Source organism: Danio rerio, chromosome 10, assembly GCF_052040795.2.
Source record: "Danio rerio strain M-AB ecotype USA chromosome 10, GRCz13ab, whole genome shotgun sequence".
NCBI lineage: Eukaryota > Metazoa > Chordata > Actinopteri > Cypriniformes > Danionidae > Danio > Danio rerio.
The window spans coordinates 88,925-100,247 of NC_141030.1; the positions used below are offsets into that span (position 1 = coordinate 88,925).

General features: G+C 38.9%; 1 protein-coding gene across 1 annotated transcript; it reads right to left on the bottom strand.

Moving 5' to 3' along the window:
• Nucleotides 1-4,998: 4,998 nt before the first annotated feature.
• Nucleotides 4,999-9,008, bottom strand: LOC147834952 (uncharacterized). The gene is made up of 3 exons (XM_087269911.1): nucleotides 8,745-9,008; nucleotides 8,152-8,375; nucleotides 4,999-8,046 (listed from the first exon to the last, which is right to left on the bottom strand). Exons 1-3 carry the CDS (start codon nucleotides 8,876-8,878, stop codon nucleotides 7,886-7,888), a joined length of 519 nt encoding a protein of 172 aa, XP_087126037.1. The 5' UTR covers nucleotides 8,879-9,008; the 3' UTR covers nucleotides 4,999-7,885.
• Nucleotides 9,009-11,323: the final 2,315 nt, after the last annotated feature.

The following is an 11,323-nucleotide window of genomic DNA, read 5'->3' on the forward strand; positions in this document are numbered from 1 at the left end:
GGGTAATTAAGATGATCAAAGAATAGTTTGATTGTTTAATTAATCCCTACTTATAGAAGGTTCCTAAAAATTTGCAATAGCAGTCACTTAGCCTCTTTAAAAAATGCTTGATGCTAAATTAGAAAAAACAGGTTTGAAATAGTCTAATATTCCATCAAAGATGCTATAAAAAAGGTCATCTGCTTAACTTCTTTAACAAAGAAATAACCGCTTTCCCACTATTGTGCCAAACTGTTGTACGAACCCTTCAGTACAGTTAGTGGTTTCTCCACTGAGCCTGGAACCATGTAGCACGATTACAAACTGTTCTCAGCCTGGAATTCTAAGCATGGTTGGACAACCATGCTGAACTGTGCTGATAGATTATGCGTGTTTATGTCAGGGCTCTGTTACCAAGCTACCACAGCTGGCTCAGAAGCATGCTAGCCAGACATCCACAAGTAAACACTTCATTTAATATAAGAAAATTATACAGGTCAGACAATAGTTTAAAAAGGGTTTAAACCATAGAGCAGTCTCTGGAAGAGAAGTGAATAACTCATAACTCAGTTATTTCATTGACTTATTATACACATCTAAAATAATGAAATAGCCTATTTTATAAATTACAAGTTTAATAATTTGATTGACATGAAGCAATCGAGACCTTTCATTCGCCTGACTAATGCAAGTTTATTGCACGCAGCACTGTATTTGGTAGCAAATCTCGCTCTGATCCAGGAGAGAATTAAACCAATGACTACATACACTGACACTTTCCTGCTGCGCATCGAATAAAGCAAATAAGACATGCGTATAAAGCCTATGGTAGAAAGTCATCTTTCAATAATTAAACACTGCTTTACAAGGTACTGTTGTATGATTTCTTAGTCTATATATGCTCTAATAAACTAGTCAAATGAATTAATTTAAACTAAGTCGGTATTGCTCTTAAAATCACTAGGTTTTGACATGTTAATGAGCAATTTTCAGCATTTCAGCTGTAGGCCATTATATGATTCAGTTATACACAAGTTTGACATTTATGAGGCTGTGTAACGTTTTTGTTGTTTTGTTCCCCGATCTTTAATATATACTGGGTACCCATGCAAAAATTTTCTAAATGTGAAGCTGATAAATAGTGCTTTAAATCCTGATGCATTTTCACATGTTTATTTCACCTGCTGCATTCATTATTTAATGTTTGAATACTTAACAGCCATTGTTTAAAACAAGTGTCAAACTCAGTTCCAAAAGGGCCGCAGCTCTGCACAGTTTAGTTCCAACCCTAATTAAACACACCTGATCAAACTAATTGAGTCCTTCAGGCTTGTTTGAAACCTACAGGTGTTGGAGCAGGGTTGGAACTAAACTCTGGAGGGCTTCAGCCCTCCAGGAATCTTCACCCCTGGTTTAAAGGGTTATATTTTACCATCAAAATGTATAATGTTATATAATCAACTTATAGATTGTAAAAATTAAAGTGCCATTAAAGTGCCCGCTCACTTTTGACAAGGCCCATCCAAAATATATTTCTGCTATTGTAATACAAATGCACTATTGTTGCATTATCATAGTTTAATTTTATGTCAAGTTCAGAAATCTTAAATACTTTTATTCCCCCTGCAAACATTTAGTTGTTACATTTGTCATTTCCCCTACAAATTAAATTTAGCCAGAGGCGCGCAACATATGACCTCTAAAAAAAGGTGCTGTAACATGTACCTATATACAGCACTACTATACGAGAGCGGCATAGCAGTGTTTACTCGGTTGCTTTAGTTTTTATTAACTTGAAAGTTCTCAGCTGTTAAGTTTAATTGAACGGAACGGTTTACATTGAATTAAAGGCAACTACTGATGTGTTGTGCAAGGTTTCAAAGAGCTGTTGCAGCATGAGTGGAAAATAAAACCATATTAGTGCTGCCTGGTCTAACAATAGTTTTAAAAGGGTTTAAACCATAGAGCAGTCTCTGGAAAAGTGAATAACTCTGTTATTTCATGGACTTATTTTTTACACATGGTTTATTTTCTAACTTGTCATCTAAAATAACGAAATAGCCTTTTATTAATGGTGAGTTTAATAATTTGATTGACATCCTGAGCAATTAAGACCTTTAATACGCCTGACTGACGCAAGTTTATTGCATGCAGCACTGTATTTGGTAGCACAAATCTCACTCTGATCCAGGAGAGAATTAAACCAATGACTACATGCACTGAGACTTTTTCCTACTGCGCATCGAATAAAGCAAATAAAAAAATGCTTAAAGCCTATGGTAGAAAGTCAATTTTTAATAATTTTTTTTGACTTTGCTCTAAAGCTTTAGAGTGGCACTGCTGTCCAAGGTAATGTTGTATGATTTCTTAGTCTATATATGCTCTAATAAACTAGTCACATAAACGAATTTAATAAACTAATTATTGGTATTGCTCTCAAAATAATCACTAGGTTGACATGTTAGAGCAATTTTCAGCATTTCAGCTTTAGGCCATTATGTGATTCAGTTATGCACGAGTTTGACATTTATGGGGCTGTGTAACACGTGTTGTTTGGTTTCCTGATCTTTAATATACTGGGTAGCTATGCAAATATTTTCTAAAAATGTCAAGCTGATAAATAGTGCTTTATATCCTGATGCATTTGCTGCGTTCATTAATGTTTAATACTTAACAGCCATTGTTTAACAGGTGTCAAACTAAGTTCCCAAAGGGCCACAGCCTTGCAGCTTAATTCCAACCCTAATTAAACACCTGATCAAACCAATGAGTCCTTCAGGCTTGTTTGAAACCTACAGGTAAATGCGTTGGAGCAGGGTTGGAACTAAACTGTGCAGGGCTTCAGCCTTCCAGGAATTTAGTTTGACACCCCTGGTTTAAAGGGTTATATTTTACCATCAAAATGTAGCAGGTTATATAAATCTACTTGTAGATTGTAAAAATTAAAGTTGAGTGCCATTAGTTAGTGCCCGCTCACTTTTGACAAGGCCCATCTAAAATATATTTCTGCTATTGTAATACAAATGCACTATTGTTGCATTATCATAGTTTAATTTTGTCATGTTCAGAGATCTTAAATACGGTTATTCCCCTGCAAACATTTTCAATAGTTACATTTTCATTTCCCTTCCAAATTAAATTTAGCCAGAGGTGCGCAACATATGACCTCTAAAAAAGGTGCTGTAACATGTACCTATATGTAGCACCCCAATATGATAGTGGCATGCAGTGTTTAGTCACTTGTTTGCTTTTGTTATTATTAACTTGAAAAAGTTCAGCTATTCAGTTTAATTGAAAGGGAGCAGTTTAAATTGCATTAAAGGCAACTACTGATGGGTTGTGTAATGTTTCAAAAAGCTGTTGCAGCATGAGTGGAAAATTAAACCGTATTAGTGCTGCCTGGCCCAGTTTGGTACAAAATGGAGCAGTTCCATTTAGAGAATGATTCAGCACGAGTGGAAAAGCAGCTAAAGTTTATGAAAAGTTTTAATATGATGTAGAGAATCTCATAGCACAAAAACAGCACTCCTAAAGGTGTATTTACACTTCTGCATCAAGCACACAAGTATGCTTCAGCACAACCTGTGCATGGTCATAGCCCTTGCTGTGGCAATCAGACACTGATGCACACCTCAATGAATAGAGCAAGCTGTGATTGGTCAGCTTTGTAGAGCTGACAAGTGCACTAACCTAGTCCTCATCTTCAGCCAGTAATTTGGGGGCTATTTCTGACAGCAACCAGTATATGGCCAGATTAAGCATCTGTAAAACTCTTCATATTAATGTTGCCAAACTTGGACAAGCCATCAATAACTGATGCAGAAAAGCTTATTCATGCTTTCATGACCTCTGTTAGACTCCTGTAATGAGTTACTAGGTGGTTACCCTGCTGGCCTCACTAACAAACTGCAGCTGGTTCAAAATGCAGGTGCTAGAATGCTTTCAACAAAGAAATCACAGTACTCCTGTTCTTTCATCAGTGCACTGACTCCCTATTAAATATTTAATTTACATTGTTATTGTTTAACTACAAAGCCCTCAATGCCTTAGCTGCCCAGTATTTGAGGGAGCTCCTGGTGTATTATATAGAGCATGATTGATTCCTTTAAGACCCTATAGTGACCCACGAGTCCATGTATTGATCCTGAAGGGTCAGTCTGCACACCAGCCAGTGACCTCTCCTATCTGCAGCTTTTCCACAATGGATAACCACCATACTCCAGCCTCCAGTGCCTAGACTGCAGCTCTGTACAGGAAGTTTGGCCAGAGGAGAAATGGTCATGCCCAACTGAGCCTGGTTTGAGGTTTTTCCCCTTTACTTTGGTCGGTTGGTAAACTGGCTTGCTTGGTTTGGGGCTTGTGTAGTTGAGCATGGATGGATTTTTTCTTCATTGTTTGGACTTTCAGCAGTCCAAATTAAACAACGAAATTAATCTCTGAAAACAGACCTGATTTAAACCTCTCATGTGAAAATGAAGCATGCACATCCGCAAAGATCCTTAGGCCGAACAGTTATAATAGATAGAAGTTTGTATGAATGTTCAAGAAACTGAAGCAGATAAGGGAGATTCCACAGAAGGAAGAATTCATTTATGAAATGAGTGAACAAGTCGTTGAGAGATTTCCAAGGTAAGCCATATGCCCAGAGCACTGAGCTGCCCAAAGAGCTGATTTAATGTGAATAAACCTCAAAGCAGCTGCCTCGCAAATTATATTGAGTTAAGGTTCTGGACACATTTTAAACCAGTCATCAGAAATATCTCCCAAAGGGTTAACTTTATTATGAGACACTGCAAATGACATCAAGTACTGTCTGACAAATACATTTTGGAAATAGGTGTACTGTCTATGCCATTGTGCAGTTGTTAATGTCTACAATCACGCTATGTGGAGAGAAAAAAATTCACAATAGAAGCAAACTGATTTATTGCTTAAGTGAGAGCCTTAAAGTGAGCACTTTTATTTTTGAAAGGATTCTCACTACCAAAAGGAATTCTTGATACGAGATGTTTATTTAAATTTGAGATTTTTTAAGAGGAAACTGGAACCAGTAAAGTTGAAATATTTATATGTGAAGAGGTTCCAATATTCCCATGAAATTGAGATTGTAAAAGAGAAGTGTGGTTACTTTTACTGAGAGGTTCTGGGGTTAGATGTTCTAGGAGTTAGAGAAGATCTTTTAAACCAGCCATGTACACTACAGATGTTCTGGAGAAGGCATGTAGGGTTTTTCTGAAAAGTTCTGGGTTACAAGTTATAGAAGAATAGATATTTTAAATCTTCCCATGGAAATAATGGGTCTTAAAGAAAGGGAAAATCTGGTCATTCTGAAAAGTTGTAGGGTTATAATTTGAGATTTGGTGTTTTTAAGTGTCCCTATGGAAATACTAATCTTACTCCTTAACCCTAGTAAATTCTGAGGTAACAAGTCTTCAGTAGATCTCATGTTTGAATTGATGATTTTTTGAAAAGTTCTCAAATGACTGGTGTAGGTGGTGTTGATGCACAATGTGCTGTTGCATGGAGGTGCTAATCACCAGTAGAAGACTGGGCTTCATTTAAGGCCATTCACCCAAGGCCACCGTCCCTGCGTGCTGTCCAAGTGGACCCAGGGGGGCTGAATACTTACCACTCCCCCAAGTGACCTTTTGTTAACACCGCAAGGTTGCCCAGGCCACCCGAGAAGAGTCTGAAGTTGTTTCTCTGAGGCCTACTCTGGCTAATCCAGAGACCAGGCTCCCCAGGACCCCAGATATCTCCAGGGAACAGGAGAGCCCTTGCCCAAATCAGCTGAATCTAACAGGTAGATTCAGGAGTAAAAATTGGCCATGAACTGGTCATTGCCTTCTCCTCACTCCCTGCTGATTTGCTCCAGAATACTTAGTCAACATCCAAGGGGGTCCTTCAATCCATTTTGACCAAAATAAATTTCACCAGAATGTGACTAGAAGCATTCAAAGAGATACTCCTGACCACCCACTAATTATAAGAAATTATAAAATTTAAGAGGTCAGGTCGAGGTTCAGTCTGGCGGATATATCTCTGTAGATATATCATTCTTCTACCAAACGTCTCCTCTAAGGCAATGCAAGAACCAAGCAGACATCATCCTTATCAGGGATAACCGTTGGGAGCATTACCCTGAAGATCAAGCAACTCTGGTCCATTGACTAGGTGTTGAGACACAGCATTTCGGCAATGGTGATGACCAATTGTTTGTTTGTGTTTTTCTTTCTTCTTGTTTGTATATTTTTATTCACAATTTGATTATCTGATGTCTAGGTTGTTTTCCCATACTTTGATTATCATATTTAAGCTTATGAAGCCCTTTAAAATCGTGTTTTATTAGAGAATAGACCATATGCAAATGACTCATTAGTATTCATGTTTTTTGACCAATCCTGTGTGTCCTCAGCTGAGTGTGCTTCGGTCAGGTTTAATCCTTTATATCTCGGCCGTTTTTTAATGTTTTGGTTTAATTTTTTCTGCATTTTAGTCAGTTTGTTGTGTAGAATAAGTGTTGAGCAAATAAACTGGCATTACTGATCAAAAATATTTCTGTGGGGTTACCGTTTATGAGGAGTATAGCTGATTTAGTGTGGTAATTTACAATCTGTGTATACAGACTGTCTCCTTTCAGGCAAACTGATTCATGCATTTTATTGGAGATGACAGAGTTGAAATGGTCATGTCAATGATATTAATAACACACTCATTTCAGTTGTGAGCTTTGATTAGGATGATTCAACAGTGAACAAACAGTGTACATAAAAAAATAGAGAAAAAGAAAATACAATGACAGTCCAGCAGTAAAAACTTAAGATCAGTCTGGCAAGATGTGAACACAATGGCTGGGAGTAAAGAAAATAGAGGGGGCAATGAAACCAATTAAAATGGTTTTAGTTCTGTGAGAGAGTTTGCTGAGGAATTAAATACATTTTACTTAAGGTTTGATGAGGGTGATTTTAAGTCAGAAAATGACATTTTAAAACAACACCTGTCATGTAGTAAATCCGTAACCATTAGTAGGACTCAGGTCAAAGAACTCTTTCAGAGAATTAATACTAAAAAAAGCCCGGGCCCAGATAATATTGGTGGTAGGGTGCTTCATACATGTGCTAAACAACTTTCTGAAATATTTCATTGCATTTCTTCAGTCTCTTACGTTGCAAAGAGTTCCTGAAATCTGGAAGAAATCTGTTTCTATAGCCAAAACTAAGTTTTTGCGGGAGTTACATGATTTTAGACCTGTTGCCCTTACTTCATTAGTTATGAAGTGTTTCGAGAGAATTATTAAAGGTGAGATTTTATTGTATTCAAAGGATAAATTTGATCCTTTGCAGTTTACATTTAGACAGAGCAGGGGAGTTGAAGATGCTAATCTTCCACTGTTAAATTACCTGTTTAATCACCTGGAAAAGCCCAAGACCCATGCCAGATTGTTGTTTCCCTAAACGGCAAAATAAAGTTGAGTCTGAGTCATCTTATCGACTTTCTGACCACTGCACGTATACACACACACACACACACACACATGCACACACACTTACTATTTTAGTCTGAAGCGGGACTTTTAGATCATCTTCTAGCTCTTACTAATCTGTAAACTCTTTGTACCACAAAAAGCTCAACAGAAGCTGTGAATAATTTACTAGTTTAATTCATGACCACACTAAAAACAACTAATAGTCAGGGGTCAGAGTATGCGCGTGTAGATCCCTACAGTGGCACCTGGTGGTCATTCTCAGGTATTGCTCTGGTAATGTAGGGGAGTGTTTCGTTATAGTTATGTGAAGTGTTTTTGCTCTGTTTGTTGTAACATCTGAACATCAGCCTTTCAGGAAGATGACATGTTTGTGAATAACTATGTTGAGTTGATCATCAAAATAAACAGTAATAAAAGACATCATGCCATCATTTCTGGCTTTCTGTACAAGCTAGGATTGAAACTGGTCGCTCTGTCCACAGTGAGCAGCGCACCGTCTCCATCACAGCACACTGATTCAGCAGATGTGCCAGGAACGCTTCTGAAATGCCTGATCCTCTGATTCTCGTTAGTGGTGGGACCTGTGGGTTTAGAACATTGTCAAACATTGTGAATTAATTTATTACTGTCACCAAAACAATTATCAGCAAAAATCTCGATTGATCGACAAGTGTCTGACAGTTTACCGTAGTGTTCACTGAGCCGAATGTTCAGGTTGGAGACACTCATCAGCCTGATGCCTCTTCCTGGATGGTTTTCTCCCAGATAGCTGAAGGAAACCGTCTTTCTGTCGTGGGCCTCGTGTTGGTTGCAGACAGCCGTCCAGATGTGAGAGGGCCTCGTCACACATTCAGGCTCTGCAGACATTCGGCCACTTCCCGCTGTGGTATTCAGATGTTTGCAGTCAAACCTATATGAGATATTGTGTAATAATGTACAGGATTTAAACGTCAGTATGGGGTTTCTTTAATCCTGGTGGAAAAGAGGATGAGTAACCGGCTGTGCTGCTGAAGGAAATTCAGGATCTTTATGAACACCGGGACTGAGACCTGGTGGAGCGGATCGCACAGCACCATGACCGATGTCTGTCTGTTGTTCTTTCTGCATCAGGTGGACTGATGGATTTTACACTCACATACTGAGCATGCCTGATACTAATGTGTACTTTTGTTTTACGTTATGTTCTTCATCTTTATTTCTGTTGTGCTGGACTGTGTGAAAGCAGCTCAACACAGATGAAGGTCTAGTTGAGACACATACACACACTCATGACACACACCTGATGCTCTGCTGTAGGTAGCGGTCTGGGTCCTGCGCAGTGTAGCTGGTGATGGGCTCCGTCTGCTCGCCTTCCTGCAGTTCCAGCAATTTTGGATTCGGGTGAAACACAGAGGGGGCGACACGATCATTCATAATTAATAAATATAGTTAGAGAGACAGAGAGAGAGAGAAAATCACAGGTTCTGGACACTTCAGTCAAGCTCTAAAAGTCTTGACCGCTAAGGCACGCAGGGCTTTTTATTGTATTAAAAAAACCTCTTTATGTTTAACCCACCCATTAAACTGTGGCTGAAAATATTTGACACCATAGTAAAGCCAGTCCTGCTGTATGGCTGTGAACTCTGGGGACCCACATTTAAATTAAACTATGAATCTTTGGAAAAAACTTCAGTTGAAATCTTTCATCTGGAATTTTGCAAAAAACATCCTCGGAGTTCACAGAAGCACACCTAGCCTTGGCTGCAGAGCAGAACTAGGCAGGTTCCCTCTGCTCTCAGACATCCAGAAGAGAGCAGGGAAGTTCTGGCTCCATCTGTCAGACTCCAGCCCAGAGAGCTACCATCAGCAAGCCCTCATATATAGAAATGCACATCCGGCCAGCGACCCCATGCACTATCTGGAGGAAAAACACCAACTAAATTCACAAACCCTGTCCCAACATATAAAGACTAAAGAAATAGAAAAGATTACCCAGGAGGATTATAAACTCAATTGGCAAACTAAAGTACAACAAATAAAAAGGTTGGCGTGCTTCCACCAGATTAAACCTGGGTATGAACTGGCCCCGTATCTGACCAACATTTAGAGCCCCGGTCAGAGAAAGCTGCTGAGCCGGTACCGTCTGAGTGGACACAGTCTGAGTGTGGAGACGGGCCGACACAAGCGCAGCTGGAGGAGCCCAGAGCTCAGACTGTGTCCACACTGCCCTGCTGGAGTTGTGGAGGATGAGCTGCATTTGCTCATGCTTTAAGCCTATCCAGGTTGATTGAGCTTTAAAAATGAATGAAAACTTGTTGCCCTGAAACAACAACCTGTACAACATTGTTAAAATCATAGCTACAATAAACCTAAAAGGTGTTGTTTCTTCAACAAAACAAAATGAGCTTTTTTTTTTAATAAACCTTCATTTGGAAACCTTCAAAACCTTTATTTCAGTCAACTAAACATTTAATTAAATGCATTTGAAATCTTAAATACAATAAACTTAAAAATATTGTTTTTCAACAAGAAGAAATTAGCTTTTTTGAGGACAAGTGTTCATCTCAACCAGTTCAATCAACCTGTCAGGGTGACGACTGACAACACAGAACAATTATGTACAAAAGAAATATGCTAAACATTAAACAGATGCAGTTAGTCAAGAGATCTAAATGTTGAATTGTATGTACAGATTAGTTATAAATATACAGGTTACACTGTGCTGTATACAAATGCGAATGGAGAAAGTATTGCATTGTATATTGATATAAAGTCACACATTCATTCAGTGACAACGTGTGACACACAAGTGTGACTTAAAAACAACATGAGCACTGTTTATTTGACTGAACAATGCTGTACTGATAGTCATTGGCTGCATATGATTTCTCTATTTAGAGTTTGCAAAGAATCCTCTTCTGAAATGATATTATTAAAGGGAAAGTCTGCATGTGCAAATATAAAACCAGCTTTACCACTGTTCATGTGTCTGCTGTTTTTATCCCATTGATTTCCATTATAACAACTGTTTATTTTAAAATCATCACATATCATCATGCATTCCTAAATGTTGTTGGTTTTCCTTGTGGGATTAAGAGCCATCATTTGTCATTTTTACCATTGATCATCAGTTGCAGTGCAAATTAAGTTTCTGGCTTTTTTGTGTGCAATTTAGTGAGTCCTTTGCGCACATACTTTAATAAGTCTGATAAAAGCCAAATCAGCACCTCAGCTGTCAGAGAATACTTAACATTAACATTACTTAACAGTAAGTGTATTCATGCATGTGCACTATAATTTGCTATTTCATCTCATATAACTCCATATAAAAGCCAGAATTTTTTTTACCTCGGGCCTATCTGAATGCTGGAAACTGATGATCAACAGTAATAACCACAAACTGTAGCTCTTTCCAACAACTCAGGTGGAGTTGCAGTCAAGCCGGTGTTGAAGCTTCGGTTCAAGATTATGGCTTTGTGAAGTTAGACCTGTGCTGAACCTACTGGGCTGATGCTCGCTCCAACTAAGGTGAGTTTGCAGCATGATCATGACACTCAGATCACCTTAACTCAGGGGAGTCCAAACTCAGTCCTGGAGGGCTGGTGTTCTGGAGAGTTTGGCTCCAACCCTAATCAGACTCTTAATAGATACACTAGAAGCTTCCAGGCAGGTGTGTTGAAGCAGGTTAGAGCTAAAGTCAGCAGGACACCAGCCCTCCAAGACTGAGTTTGGACACCCCTGCCTTAACTCCTGTGTTTTCCCCTGTACAGGCCCAGTGCACTCCGGAGACTGGTAGTGTTCCCTCCAGTGTTGCCGAGTATCCTCCGCCAGATTTCCAGATCTCCACCCAAAACTTCTTCACCGCCTCTGTGAGACTGC